Source organism: Saccopteryx bilineata, chromosome 7 (assembly GCF_036850765.1).
Source record: "Saccopteryx bilineata isolate mSacBil1 chromosome 7, mSacBil1_pri_phased_curated, whole genome shotgun sequence".
Classification (NCBI taxonomy): Eukaryota; Metazoa; Chordata; class Mammalia; order Chiroptera; family Emballonuridae; genus Saccopteryx; species Saccopteryx bilineata.
In genome coordinates, this window is record NC_089496.1 from 49,577,131 (window position 1) to 49,593,227 (window position 16,097).

General features: G+C 45.8%; 1 protein-coding gene across 2 annotated transcripts in view; it reads left to right on the top strand.

Moving 5' to 3' along the window:
* Positions 1–16,097, top strand: part of BMPER (BMP binding endothelial regulator) — a 234,182-nt gene that overhangs the window by 147,789 nt on the left and 70,296 nt on the right. Inside the window, exons 12-13 of one of the 2 annotated variants that reach the window (XM_066239762.1) lie at positions 8,398–8,727; positions 15,136–15,472. In XM_066239762.1, coding sequence (XP_066095859.1) covers positions 8,398–8,727; positions 15,136–15,472 — 667 coding nt within the window. The remainder of the gene's footprint in view (positions 1–8,397; positions 8,728–15,135; positions 15,473–16,097) is intronic. The other variant, XM_066239763.1, reaches the window with a different exon arrangement.

The window sequence follows — 16,097 nt, forward strand, 5'->3', positions numbered from 1 at the left end:
TCGCCGTGTGCCCAGCCCGGGCAGGTTTACTCCGCTCTGGAGGTCCCATCTCCTGTGAGCAAAATAAGAACAACAATTGCTGCTTGGGCTGGCACCAAGCCGCTCCTGTTAGCGGCAGTGATTTATTGGGTGGAAGTCTGTGTCGGGCATGGTGATAAACGCTCTCAGTGCAGCCTGTCATTTAATCCCCACAGTGATCCATGAAGCAGGAGCCATTGTTAGCCCCGCTTTATAAACGAGGGCTGAGGGTCAGGGAAGTTAAATAGGGTAACGCCCTGGCCCGTGAGACGCTGGAGCCCAAATGTTTAAGCACTGTTTTATGTTCTCTAGTGACTACCTTTTTATTCGGTTTGGAGGTTTGCCTTCAAATGTATATGAACTTTGCCAATTTCTTTTTACTCCATGTCCAGTGAGGTCGCTTTAACCTCTTCAGACTCCTGGGTTACAGTATTGGAGTTCCAGCCGTCCCCGGGAGTTTGGAGAAATGACTCGCGAGCTGCATTCCATGGTCCCCTTTGGTGTGCAACTCCTATTTATGGGTTTTGCCATTCTTTCTCCTTATCATGGGCCTCTGCCACCGCTCCGTGCCTCCACTCTGCCCTTCCATTCCCTCCTCAGTGCAGGTGCCTCCTGCTTTGGTGTTCGCCCTTTGGTCCTGGAAGCTCACGGCCCGGCCTCTACAGCACCCTGGCCTCCACCGCACCCCTGCGGCAGTTGCCCTCATTCTGGTTCAGATGTATCCAAACGGGGAGGTCCCTGATGGGTGACTTCTTCATAAGGTGCTAACATGGCGGATATCAGCTTCTAATGTTTTTGGAGACCACATTCTTTGTATTTGGATTTTATTAACCATGGCTACCTTGGATTCTCCAAATGATCTGCGTTGGGATTTGGATAGAGGGGTTAATGGCTGTTCCCAGCCCCAATCTATTGACTGAATTCTGATCTCCGCACCCACCCACTCCTACCCCTTATCCCAGCTGCACAGGTTTTGAGTCTTCACGTTATTTCTCATCCTTTTGAGATTTCTCACTCATGTTGCTAACTGGCCATCAAGTCTGGTGGACTCTTTGTCTTGTTTTTCTAAGAAATCATTTTCTTCCCATTTCCACGGTGGCCACTCATCCAACGGCCCCCAGCTGATTTCTGCCTCGTCTCTCCCGGCCCTCCCTTTCCACGGCCCGTGTCAGAACCCACACTTGGCTTTCACGAGAACCCACACGGGCTTCCTGCACTGGCCTATTGCTCAGTTTCCCCAAGTTTGGTTTATTTATTCATTTTTTTTTAGAGAAGAGAGAGAAGGGGGGGGAGGAGCAGAAAGCATCAACTCCCATATGTGCCTTGACCCGGCAGGCCCAGGGTTTTGAACCGGCAACCTCAGCATTCCAGGTCGACACTGTATCCACTGCGCCACCTCAGGTCAGGCCTCCCCAAGTTTGTTTTATAAGACGCTCGTGCTGAGGGGTGTCATGAGTAATGTTTTCAAAACAAGATTCTGTGATTCAGTACATTCGGAAAATACCGGGTCAAGTAAACCTCGATGCGCCTCCTGGCTGCGGCGTCCTGCGGGCCTCTTCGCCAGCGTGCAGCGCAGACTTTCGGGCGGTGGTGGAGTGAGAACCTTGCGCTCTCGTCTGAGCTCCGGCTCTTGTTTATTTCCACTTATTCTGGCAGAGCCGCGGGCAGGATTGATGTCTCAGAGTAAACACGTTAAGAAATGTTGGTTCTTCGGAATATATTTAAACTCCTCTGGCAGGCAATAAATCTCAGGCTGATTTATTTAGACAGGTTGGGTTCTCACATCTCGCGAAGCAACTCCCCACTTGGGTCAGACTGGTCTCCGGATCTTTTTTCGCTGGCTGTGGTCTTTGCTGTGGCCATGCCTTTATTAATGTTCTCCTTTCGGCCTGGAAGGCTTGCTCCATTCTAGCCCTCATTCTAAATTTTATTTCAGAGGGACTGAACATTTCAACAGATCTACATTTTATATGTACATTACAGCCTTACCCAGCCCTGTTTTAGCCAATAGTGATTACCTATTTGCTCAATTTGCACGGAATATATGATGATAAAACTAACAGTGACTGCTCTCTGAGCATCTACAATACTATGTGCTCAGCACTCTTGCCCTGTTACCCTTATCTTTATAACCTCCCTCCAGGGGATGATCCATGTTCTTAGTATTCATTAAGTGGCAAGACTGGGATTCGAACCCAGGGCTCTCTTCCATGCAGGGAGTGTTTGCAAAGCGCAAGGGTGGCTTTCAAGCTGGGAGCTAGGCCAGCCTGGAGTTGTGCAACTCACCTCTTCAGCTCTGACGCACAAGTCACTGTGGGGAGACACTGACCTCAGAGTCACAGGGACCAGGCTGGACTGGGTCTTCATACTTATCAGCTAGGGTAGAAACTGATGATCATAATCACGCTAGGAGTTTTGTGACCATATTTTTCAGCCCCAAATGGAAAACCATGATGTGTCTACAGGGTAGACCATTTGAAATTAAGACTGTTCCAAACATCTGAGCGGTGTGGGCAGTTTTGCTTCAGGGATTTAGAGGACAGGGAAGGGAGGTGTCCATGAAGGTGCTGCAGTGGAGGTGGGGAGTTGGCAGTGGAGCTGGGAATGGAAGGACATCTGTGCTGTGAAGTGTCAAGTGCCCGGCAGGCAGAGCTAGAGCCAGGGGAGAGGTGGGGAAGGAGGGAGCCCAGGTGGGCGGTCCTAGGATGTCAGCCATGGCCTTAGTGGTGAGACTTATTTTAGATGAGATCTTGAGGGTGGGGACGGTTTTCTTTGCTCTTCCGTTTTAAGTTGGTGAGAATATGAGGTAATAAAAAATATGTAAAAAGAAGTTCACATTCTTTTTTTTTCTTTTTTCTTTTTTTTTGTAATTTTTGTATTTTTCTGAAGTTGGAAACGGGGAAACAGTCAGACAGACTCCTGCATACGCCCAACCGGGATCCACTGGCATGCCCACCAGGGGGCGATGCTCTGCCCATCTGGGGCGTTGCTCTGTTGCAACCAGAGCCATTCTAGCGCCTGAGGCAGAGGCCACAGAGCCATCCTCAGCACCTGGGCCACTTTGCTCCAATGGAGCCTTGGCTGTGGGAGGGGAAGAGAGAGACAGAGAGGAAGGAGTGGGGGGTGGAGAAGCAGATGGGCGCTTCTCCTTGTGCCCTGGCCGGGAATCAAACCCGGGACTCCTGCATACCAGGCCGACTCTCTACCACTGAGCCAACCGGCCAGGGCTCACATTCTTAACAGTATCGCTACTTAATGTTTTTTTTTTTTTAAATATTGTTTCTAGGCGCCCTACTCAGCTTTTTAAAAAAATTAGTTTTTATATGTAGATTTGTAATTATATCTGTTAGACTGTAGAGTGGCAGAAAGAGAGCCGTTATTTCTCCTTCTTCCCACATTCACACAATCAAGTGAGATTAAGTTCTTGATTTAAGAAGCCAGATGTTTTGAGTGTTTGGAGGTAACTCCAGGCTGCTCCCCACAGTGGCTGCCCCATTTGCATTCCCACCAGCAGCGCAGGGGGGTTCCCTTTTCTCCGCACCCTCGCCAGAACTTGTTGTGTGTTGATATATTGATGACAGCCATTCTGACAGGTGTGGGGTGACATCTCATCGGGAGGAGAAGGTGAGGGGAGGTAGAGGAAGCTACAGGGAGGATAAGTGGGGTAGAAGGAGACTTGGGTGGGGGTGGTGAACACACAGTACAGTGTATAGATGGTGTGTCACAGAATTGTGTACCTGAAACTCTACAATCTTGTTAACCAGCGTCACCCCAATAAATAAACTTTAAAAAATGAAGCTATGGATATGAAATCTTACAGGAATCCAAGTTCTCCTTGGTGGGGGCATCCGTGGCCCTTGGGTCCCCCTAGGAGCGACAGTTGTCAGGGACACGTCTGAGCTATTCCAGAGCCTTCTGCATGTAGAAGGTTGGATCGCACACAGCCACTGTATATCAGGGGCTGACATCACTTTCGGGATGAGCCTAGTGCTAAGAGCAGTGTTTTCGGTCCCAGCCTCTCCTGGTTCTTGACCCAAACTTGACATCATTGTGATAACTCTTCCCCATTTAGGAACCCCTGCATGACCCAGTGACCCTGGAGTCCAACCCGGCCTGTTTTCCTACAATTTGTGTTGAGAAGAGTTGAAAGCCTTGCTTTGATTTGGTAGACTTTCTCATGGTTAGAACACTTCTCTGGAAAGGCGCTGACCTGCGTGGTGTGTGGGATGATGGATTAGAGAAAATTTTCTCTTTGCAGAACTAACAGACAGAGGATGAAAGTCACTTCCTGTGTTTTCAAAATGACTTCAATGACTGGGGAAATCTTGTGACATGTTAAGTGAAGAGGAAATAAAGTTTTATGTACAGGATCATCTTAACTATGTTAAAACACACAAACGCACACACCCTCCAAACTGTAAATACTGGCGATTTTTGAATGGCAGGACTGTCAATGATACTTTTTTTGTTCTTTATGCTTTTCTGTTTTGTTTTGTTTTGTTTTAGGGGAAGGGGTTTAGCGTCTACCCAATTTCTCTTATTTCCTTTCTCATAACTTGGAGTTGTATAATTTCCCCATAATTTTCTTTGACGGATGTTTTGAGGATAATCACTGCTCTCAGAAGGAAGGCATTTCATTAGAATAAATATACCCATGGCAGAAATAAATGTACTTGATGAGGTTAAGAGAAAAGCATTGGAATTTTGTTTTCAGAAGCAGCCAGACTCTCTTAATTCTCATAGCAACCTTATTAAAGAATGTAACATCAAAGCAACATGTCCTAATCCAATATTTTTAATTTTTTAAAGCAAATATTCTTATTCCAAAAGTATACATAGTCACTGTAAATAATGATAGAAATGTAAGAAATAATGTAAATACATTCAAACACGAAAGAAAAAAAACTTACCCATAATTCTATAACCTAAGAGGAAAACAGAAAGCAGCACTTTTTATATTTGGGTTTATATATGTCTAATATTTTTTTCTCTTTGCCTAGACATTTGTATACATATATTGAAAACAAACCAAAATACAAATTGACATCTGATGATTTGACTTAAAGGACTATGAAAAAAGTACCACCAAGGATAAACTCACATTTCTCTCTCCATCCTCTGACTTAACACATATTCAGGGTTAGTTGTAGAATGGTCTGTTTACTTAGCTCCAACTATCACTCCAAGCTTTCCACAAGAGTGTGACCAGACATCTGGACATCTTGGATGGCAGCTCATTGCATTGCGTCTGCTGGAAAAAAAAAATCATATGAGAATACAATGTTCATTTGTGTCCCCTAAGCGTCTCTCTAGCCTCCCTCCTTCTCAGCGAGGCTGATTTCTGTAGCCCTGAGGTTCTCAGTTTCAGTCACTCCTCAGTGGACACGTTCACTGCCCCTGCAGGCTGTGGCATGGGGACCTTGAGGTGCCAGGAGAAAGGGCCAAGGTTTCAACATTATTTGAGCTCATAACACAAATGTCCCCAAATGCAACACATAATTCTCAGGCATCTCTGGAGTCATGAAATTTTGTTGGCCTCTGCTATATGGCTGTTACACAGAAAAATCATCCTGACCTTTAAATCCTTCTCTTCCACAAGTTAAGTCTCTTGAAAAATATCTTTCCTGACAGCGCCGTTCACACATGATTTCCCGAGCCTGGTCTCCCTGGACGTCCTCATTGCTCTGCCCAGCAATGAGTAAGCACCGGCTCCCCGAGGGCCACTCTACACAGTATATTTTCTGTTGCTTTCTTGAGGATTTGCTTTGTCACATAATTGGCCTTATCTCCAAATACCCACATTTTGACTCTTGGAAAAAACAAACATAACAACAAAAACAAAATCAGAAAAGCATAAAAGAAAGAAAGAAGTGTCCCTTGTGATTCAGCCACCAGGAAACAACCACTGTTTATCATTTCGATGTGTGTGTTTCTGTATTTATTTTAAGACAGTTAAGATAGACTTTTGTTTCCTATTTTTCACTTAACACGTGCTGAGCATTTTCTCAATCGTGAATGTTATTCACGAACTTTTTCCAAGGACTGAATAATGATTCGTTGTCTAGATTTGCTACCAGGTGCTCAGCTGTCTGTCTAATGTTAGGAGACAACCTACATGTGTCCTTTTTTTATATACTGTATCCATGATCAGCAGACACAGAGAACACAGGGCATGTCCTGGATGCTCTGGAAATGTTTGCCATCCCTGTTTTTATCAGTGATCGTTTTGATGTCACTGTTGTTAGAACCCCTGGAGAAGCCGTGGGTGTCCCTGGTTCAGGAGATGTCATTGCAGACTCTGGGCAGGGACGTCGGCGTCCCCTGTGCCTGCTCAGAACGGATGGAGGATTTCTTCCCCAGGACAAGTTCAAATCCTTCGGGAGTGCCCTAGCCTTTTCAAGCAGAGATCTATCCGTTACAAGCTCCAGTGATGTAAAGCCTTGATTGGCTCTGGGCTTTCTTGCTGAGTATATGAAGTTAAGAACTCGAAAGAAGCCCTTTTCTTGAATTGGGTGCATTGGGTGGTCATACCCTTTTCTGGCACATGGCAGTATCAATTCTTAGTTGTAATTCTCCTGAGGTCACTTGGCGAGTTCCCAAGAAATGCCTTGCTCCCTTTTAATCAGACAGCACCATTTTTTTTTTTTTTTTAATGCCAGGGAGAGATTCTGTTCATCAGAATGCAAAGGAAATGTGTGATAAGATCATTTTGCAAGTAATCACACGGAGAAAGGATTGAAAAAATGCTGTATGAGTGATTAGATGGGTGAGAACACTAGTTGGGGGGGGGATGTGGGATCAGAAAGCGGGGGGGGGGGGGCGTAAGGGTGCAGCAACAAACCGAGTCAAATTGTAGCCAAATGGAGAAAACCACTGAGAAAAGGTCTAAAAAAGAAACAGAAAGGGAAGGTGAATTCAGATATTGCTACTGACCTGCCAGTGCTTCTCTCTCCTCCCCACTTCACCCTCCTCCCCAAATACTGCCTTTCGTATATTCTCTATCTGTTCATTGAAACTGTTGTCCATGCCCCCAAGGCTCTCTTTTTCAGTCTCTATCAAATACTGATAAGGAAAACGAACTTCAAACAAATAATCTATCAAATTCCAAATACATGTGACTTATACGAAGTAACATTAATCTGATGTTTGAAATGACATGATATATATACCACAACATAAAACAACCTACTCTCCAAACACTTAGACATGAAAAGCAAATGTTTGTATTCGGGCCCATTGGGTCCTATCAGACCTGTTACCACATATGCCCTCTGTCTGGACTCCTAATTCTTCCCTTAGATATTTGGAGCAATTGCTTATATGATATTCTCATAGTGTTGACCTGTTCTAGTGTTGATTGGAAAGTGCACGTTTTATTCTAGTTCTTTCCTCATGTGGGCTAATTTCTCTTAACGAATCCCCCATTCCCTAGCTGTCCATGCCTCCTTGAACACAGATAAACTTATCTTTAGATGAAGAATAGACCAATGCCAAATATTCTTCTTAAAAAAATAATATTTAATTTTCTATAAAAATCTTTAAGAAACCCCATAGTGTAAAAATCTACCTGGGTCTCATAAGTATTTGAGTTAGAAGTATTTTGAAGTGATGAACGTGCTGGAATTTGCTAAATTTATTAAGTTGATGCTATTTGCAATTTATTTTTTTAATCGAACTTTAGCTTTTGATGCATATATCAAAATATAAGAACCTTGTGTTTCTAATATAAAACCTTGTATTTCTATAAGACACTATTGACTTTATCAGTACTTGGTTCCTCGAGGAATTAAGCATGTATCTGCTTGACAAGTCAATTTATTTGTCTTTAGTAAATATATGTGCCGAATATAATACTTTTGTTGAAAACCACGGGTAAACATGTAGAATACCATGTTTCCACATTTTTTGAAACAGTAAAATGGAAATAACGCCCTGTTTTGTCGTATTATCATTTAGATCGCTGCTTCTTATTGACCTTTCGTTCTTGTTTATATGGGTTACGGAGTTAGGCCAGTTCTGATTACAAAATGACCTTGGTTCCATTTCTCCACCCCTTTACATTAAGACCACAGAAGTAGTATCAGGGCTCCAAAATAGAGATGCTTTAAAAATTCAGAAGTGTGATAAATAACTTTAAGGACGAAAGTACTGGAAAATTTGCATGTCTTACCAGGTTGGGCACAGATATTTAAAACCACCAACCAACCAAGGTTTTGTTTTGTTTTGTTTTGTTTGCATGTCGGTTTTGCTCTGGTGCATCTCTGTAAGGCCCTCTCACCTGGCGGGTGCCCCTTCCAAGTGTACTGCAGGGGTCCCCGGTTTCTCCGTAAATCCTCCGCTCGCTTAGTGACCCTGCTTTTGTCTCTCACTCACCCGCAGAGCCCGGCGTTTGCACGGTGTTCGGAGATCCCCACTACAACACTTTTGACGGACGGACATTTAACTTTCAGGGGACATGTCAGTACGTTTTGACGAAAGACTGCTCCTCCCCTGCCTCGCCCTTTCAGGTGCTGGTGAAGAACGACGCGCGCAGGACCCGCGCCTTCTCCTGGACCAAGTCCGTGGACCTGGTGCTGGGCGCCGGCACCGTCAGCCTCCAGCAGCACCTGACCGTGCGCTGGAACGGCTCGCGCATCGCGCTGCCCTGGCAGGCGCCGCACTTCCACATCGACCTGGACGGCTACCTCCTGAAAGTGACGACCAAAGCAGGTGGGCTTCCGGAGGCACGGGGGTGTCCCGCCCCACCTGGGGGCGCAGAACCGCTGCTCCTCCGCCACCGCTCCTCCCCCGCAGGGCGGAATCCAGCAGGCAGAGAAGTGTCCCAGCTGCAGGCAGGCATTGCTTCGTCACCTTGAAAGGGAGATCATGAAGATGCCCTGAATAGCTGGAGAAGTCTGCACACCTTCTGCCTTGCAGCCCCGTGCCAGACCCAAAAGTCTTGCAATGGGGCGGACGTCCCGTGCCTTCCTGTCCTCATTCCAAAAATAGGCATCGTGCTCTCCCAATAACCTCTTTCTCGTGCTTTGTTGCTAATTTTAGACCACTGGTGGTCGGCTTGGAGCAGTCAGTGCCTCCCAACTCAGCCAGTGATGTGCAGTTAGTTCCACATCTGTGGAAGTATTTCCCTTTCCAGAAGGGTGGATCCTCCGCAGTAAACCACAAGCGTGGGTGGGTGTGCGGATGTGAGTGCCCCACACCCGACTTTGCGACCAGAAGCCTGGTCCATTCTTGGCCCTGGTCGCTGAGCTGATGGCTGGAACCGTTGGCTTCCGCGAGAGAGCACTTGGGATGCTTGGTCAGAGAGCTGCTCTCCTTGGGCATGGCTCTGGGCGTGTGGAGCTGAGCCCTGAGGCCTTTCCTCAGCAGCCCATGTTGCCTGATGCCCCCTGGACTTTGTATTCCCACTGAGGGGCAGATACACCCCCTGGCAGCCAAGCTCTTCACAGGTTGTTAGGTTACTCCTAAGGGTTCGGTGAGATGCAAGTTTCTGCCTTGCGAGGTGCTACCTGAGAGAGGCATCTTAGCAGCAGAACTCACGGCTCCCGTTTCAATCCCAATGCAGGGGTTCAGCTCGTGTCCACAGTTTGCTACACCCTGCATGGTGCCTTTCTTGCTGCCTTTGGTTAGTCCATGCTGTTTGTTAATTGGATATTGGACTACATGGTTTCCTGGCCTGTGCTGTTTCTTGCGGCGTGATACTTGAGAAAATCAGCATATTTCTTGCTTTTTGCTTTGGTGAACTGAACACAAAAGCCTCCATTGAGTCCGAGTTCCTTTAGAGAATCTGGGTCCAAAGGGAAACATTTGATAGATAGAGCAGACACTTTTGAGGGGTTATAGAGACTGTTTGTTCTCTACTCCACCTCCAGGACCCTGTGAATTGTTTCAATTCAAGCCAGGTCTATATCTGATAAATTGATTTAGCCCATGGCGTGCCAGCTTAGTTAAACAGGGCAGGCAGCCAAGGAGAAGCCCGGGGCGCTTTTCTTCAGAGAGTCTCAGATGGTTTCAGGGAGCAAGTGTGAACTATGAATGGATGGCCGCGCTCTGTGCAGGGGGAAGGACCCCTGTTCCTGACGTGGAGCGTGGCAGATGTGAAGAGCTCTACTCATTCAACTTGAGCGAGATGGGTCCTGCTGCGAAAATGGAGACACCTGTCGTCCTCTTCCAGTGACAGGCTCCTCTGCCGATCCAGCCCCCCCCCCCCCCCCCCCCCCGCTTCACTCCCTTAAAGGAGGCAACAGCCTGTGGCTCCTTGTGAAATGTGCACGAGATGACACAATATTAAACGGCACTAACGAGAAACACCTTGCCTGTCTGTTCGTGAGCCAGCTGAACACAGTGGATTCTACCGACGTGGAAATTATTACTCAGCTGCCGCCCCGTTCTCAAAGGGACCGTGGATGCTTGGAGATGGCTGACAGTCAAGGAGGTTCCATTCTGTTGCTCCCACAGCTAGCGATACCTTAACGAGAGAAGTGTTCTTTTTGTAAGGAGTCTGCATTCTTCAAGTGAGCAAAAGGACGAGGCTGCTAAGAAAGTAGTAATTAATACAGCCCACGCTCCACTGCGAGACGAGTGAATTTAGCTCTTCAGGGCCTTGAACTTAGTTTTCCAGCTTTGTTTGTTTTTTCCATCTCTCTTATGATGATTCAGGTGATTAATGTGGCTCCCTTACTACTCAGCTGAACAGTTTCTTGTAGCCCTGAAGCACTGTGGGCTTTCTGCTTCCTAGGGAAAACGGCGTTCCTCCGGGCATTGAACTTGCTTTGACATTTTCCTTTGAATGGAACCATTGCATTTCCAGACAATAGTCTTTTCCGCCCTGGTCTACCCACCTCAGTGAGTACCACCCCTTAGGGATATTTTCTTTTTAATCACCATTGCTTAACTATTTAAAATATCTTTTGAGGGTTCTTCTTCCATAGTTTTTTTTTTTTTTAATTGCATAAACTCCTATGACCAAAGGGGGCTTTCTTCAGAAAAACAGCTTATATCAAGCCAGCGTCTGGCGGGTTCTGAACGGGGAGGAGGGACTTAACCCGGTGGTTTAGGAACGTCACTTCACCACGGAACCAGCTGCAGGGAGCACAGGTGGCCTGTTACTTGGGTGGAATTAGGCATAGCGCCTGGGTAGCACAGAGGGCACCCACAAAGCTCAGTAGCTAGAGAAAGCCCTGCCCATACCCGTCACACGCCCGCCCTCGTCTCCGCACTTGGTGAATCATTTAAGAATATTTCCTGTCCACCATCTGTTCACTTCATCAGCTCCCCAGAGGGAGGCGCACCAGACCCACCTGGAAGGCACTGACACGTGAGAGCGTGGCTTTTCACTTTACTTTTTTATCAGGTTCATCAAGAGTTCTACACTGGATGAACCTGGAAAATACATACTTTTCTCCCCCTTTGATGTAAACTCGGAACAACAACGAAAGCACCCATTTGTAAGCATCTCTGTGGTATGCCTACCGACCTTGCATCGCCTCTCTCCTGTGAGTGGACAACAACAAAAAAAACAATAACAGACCATAAAGAAAACAGAGCAGAGCAAACAAAAACAACCACCAAATAAAATCACAAATCTCCCCTTCCCTCCCCTAAGAAGACCCCCAAACGAGTGGTCTAGAGCCAGGTCCCACGTCGGAAGGGTGAAGAACTAGTGAGCAAACCCTCACTGGAGAGAAGGGGTCCCTGGAAGGCCCTTCCTGCCACGGGAGGAACATGGCCGCGGCTCATCGCAGATCGGACACGGACATGGACTTCCACTTTTGCCTCGGACTCTGCAAGTTCTTTCTACCCGATTTCCCAGACAGGGAACTGGGAAGCTCATCCCAGCTGCAGAAGGGACTAACCCAGCCCAACTGCCATGATGCTTTTATCTCATAGGATGCCTATTGAAAGTATCTTTGGGAGAGAAATTGCTTCCATTACAACTTTCTGTTGTTGTTGCTTATCACCACTGTAACCTACTTCTCATTAATTTTACTCATGTAGAGGGAAAAAAAAAAAAAAAAAAAAATCCTGCAAACGTATGTATACGATACAGCAATAGACAAAGGCATCTGTTGAATAAGTTATCCCTCCAAAATATGAACCCTGGCATTGATCCAGGAGAATTTCTTTAAGATAATAGTAACAAAGAAAAGAGGAAGAAAACAGAGTGGATTACAAACTATTCTCTTACTTTGGGGACCATGTTTTATGAGTGAAACGTCAAGAGTTTTAAGAAGAGTTTACTAAGAAGAGGTTGACCTGCTTCTCCCAGGCGTGCAGTGGACCACTGGTCCACGGCAAAGAGAGAACACAAGGACCGCCTTGCTACAGTTCCCAGAAACTCAGCCATCCAGAGTCTCCAATGTATTATTATATCATTGTTAGTGATGATACTGGAGCTTCTCTGGATTGAAATTCTCAACCATCGTGGCACTCAAAGGAATAGTATTTGCCTGCAGTCTAGGAAAGAGATTTGTAGTTTGGAAAATTTTGCAGCACAGAAAAATCTTTGGAATTGTGCTGTAAAAGTTAAGAGTGTGGATGAAATAGACACACCCCCCCCCCCCATTTCTCACTGGGTAGCAGCCTGGCCACAGGCTTGTAAGGTCAAGATTTTCATATACCTTAGAGAGCGCATTACAAAACATACCATAGTTTTCTGTCTTTTTCCATAATTGTTATTTCAATGTCTTAACTAGCATGAAACTCACAATTTCCTTGGCTTTGCATGATGTATCAATTTACAGGGTCGTTCATTTGTAAGTATATGCTACGTGCCAGATACTCTGTTCGATGGTGAGGTAGGAAGAAATATAAATCATTTTACATGATAGTTGTGGTTGTCGGAGTCGACACTGTCTTCTCAGAGATCCACATGGGAGGTCAGCCCAGAATGTGCCTATTGCAGCAATGCGTCCTTTCTCTAATCCCCTTGTCCTATCATTGTCTTCTCTACATCAGATGACTCCCAAGAGAAACTTTCTCACGACCATCTTTCTGAAGTCTTTACCCAATGCTATTTAATTGCTTTTCTGAACCCAGCTTTTTAATCTCGACCAAGAAAGCTTCTCTACCGTTTGCCTTGAACTAAGAATGTGTCTCTTCCTTTAATTTACTGTACAGTGATTTCCATATGGGCCTTTCTGTTTATTTCTTGAGAAATCCAGTTTTAGACCCCTGCTTGCTTTATTCTACCAGTAACTCTCCCTGAAGCAGATCTGTAACTCTTTCCTGTGGCAGTTGTGTGGCCTGCACACAGAAAGGCGACTTGGCCAGCCTTCTCTCCGCTTGGACCGTGCCCAACCTTAGGCAATATTGGCTTTAGAATCTTACTCCTGGGCGTTTCTTACTGATCTTACATCACTCCGATGGTGCCGTGTGCCAATTTCATATCCAAGCGAGATCCATTCCCTTCCTCCGCCCTGCCCCTCCCCCCTCCTTTCCCATCACTACCTTCTCCCCCAATGTCTGAGCGTCTTCTGAACATTCGTCCCCCTGCCTCGCCTCCTTTGGTACTTTAAGAAGAAAGGCAGAGTCTTCCAGGAGGAGAGTCATGTTGTTCTTTCCAGAGGCTCAGAACTGGCAAAAGGAAAGGCTAGTTTTTGTCAAAAACCTAAGAGAGTAAGATGAAAAAACACACACAGGAAAACTTTTTTTTTCTACTAGAAAGAGCTTCTTTTCTGTGGGGGTTGTCACACTTTGGAGACAGTGGCAGGGAATGAGGAGAAGTCGCAGGGCAGAAAGGCACCTTGACCTGTTGTACTTGGTGTCCAGGCCCGGGTGGCTCTGTGGCATTCAGTGGTCCCAAGTTCATCCACTCGCTGGGGGCCCCGGCACCGCCAGCTGTTAGCAGGAGAGTCGTAAGACACACTTCTAACATGTTGGCAACAAAGACAAACTCTTTGACTAGAAGAGCTTGATATTGACTTGAATTGAATCTCTTAAGGCTTTTCATTAAGGCCTTTCCTTTCTCTTTTTTTTAGGATTTTATTTATTGATTTTAGAAAGGAGAGAGAGAATGGGAGAGAGAGAGAGAGAGAGAGAGAGAGAGAGGGAGAGAGAGAGAAAGGGGGAAGAGCAAAAAGCATCAACTCATAGTAGTTGCTTCTCACATGAGGCTTGACCGGGCAAGCCCAGGGTTTCGAACCAGCGACCTTGTGTTCCTGGTCGACACTTTATCTGCTGCGCCACCACAGTTCAGGCAAGGTCTTTCTTTCTCGCATAGATAGCGTCTCCTCACACAAGATGGGTTTGAGGACATGTCTTCTTGACCTTCTAGTCAGACTGATCTGTGTTGTGACAGGGTAGCCTGTGGCTGTCCTACCTGTGACAGTATAATAGGGATGTTCTGTGTGACACAGACAGTCCACCTTTCAATGGGCTCATTGGCTGGAGTGACTCTTAGAAGCCTTGGGCAAGTGTTTCTGGAGAAATATGAATACTCTCAGAAAAACCATTCAATGTTTGGGATAGTTAGTTCAGCAAACCAGGAAGGGCCTATGTCCTCTACCTTCTGGAGTGAAGATTGTTTCCATGGTAAAGAAGACTGTTCTGTTCTGATAATTCTATTCAACGCAGGGGGTATTTTTGCCCGTGGCCTGGTAGCCTCCAATGCCTCCAACGTGACACTATTTTCATTTATATGAGTATTGTCCTTTGAATAGGATGTATTCAGAAGCTGTATATTTATTGCTTTAAGTAATTTAAAAATTTTCATTTGGTGTTTGGTGTAATCACATGGGGGGTTTGGGATAAAGAAAAATTATTTTAAAAACTCATCTTTGCATGAGATTAATTACTGGATAAGTATAATCATGGTTTGGACCAACACAATTGCTCTCAAAAAGGGCAAATAACATGGTCATTGAGTAGTTATCTATAAGGCAAACCAGGATACACAAGATGTCATTAGGGAAAACTTTATACATTTAAAAAATTCTAAGTTTTAACAGTGATTCATGTAATTTCACACATTTAATAGGGCAAGAATAAAAGGTAACCAAGAATTTGGACAGACCCTTAGTGTTCCCTGTTGGAGAATAGTCATACGTGCTATATAAGGATGTGGGAATTATTGGTGGATTCAGGAGTGGTTGATTCCCTCTTCTTCTCCTTCTACTCTAGGTTTGGAAATATCCTGGGATGGGGACAGTTTTGTAGAAGTCATGGCTGCCCCCCATCTCAAGGGCAAACTCTGTGGTCTCTGCGGCAACTATAATGGACATAAGCGCGATGACTTAATTGGTGGAGATGGAAACTTTAAATTTGATGTGGATGACTTTGCTGAGTCCTGGAGGGTGGAGTCCAATGAGTTCTGCAACAGACCCCGGAGAAAACCAGTGCCTGAGCTGTGTCAAGGGACAGTCAAGGTCAAGCTTCGAGCCCATCGAGAGTGCCAGAAGCTCAAATCCTGGGAGTTTCAGACCTGCCACTCAACAGTGGACTATGCTACTTTCTACCGGTAAGTACAAGGTTTTGGGGGTTGGGATTAGGTTACAGACCAAGGATAGACTTGACATTAAAATAGGATCTATCAGATCTCTTGGTATAGAAAAGAAGGGCTTCTAAAGTATAGGTAAACACTCCTATCTCTTTCCGTTCGGCAACTGGTCTCGTCTTGAGTTGATCCCACATTGTATCCCAAATTGGAAAATCTCACGGAATATTTCAGAGCAGTACCCTATAGGTGATTCTATTTCTGAATGTCTACAGAGTCCTTGGGAAGCTGGTGACAAGATTTTGCCAGGTGTTAGCCTGACTCAAAGATCAATAAGTACTTCCCAATTCCACAGTGGAATAAGGCAGAGATGGGAGGCTCAAATCACCCTGGCTGCCTGTGGGTGTTTGAGTGAACTTGGTTATTCTGAGTCTGGGGAAGGGTTCCGGTCTGCCTCATCGTCTAGACCAGAACAGATCTGCACGTGGAACAAGGCAGTGAGGTGATAATTCCTTGAGTCTGGGCCAACTATGAGATTTTGTGTCTGGAGTCAGGGGGGCGTGGAGTCAGAGCTTGAGGGCAGAGGAGAGAAGGTTCCATGACTTTTTCTAACTCTCGTTCACCCCCTTCCACACCAAGCAACTAGTTA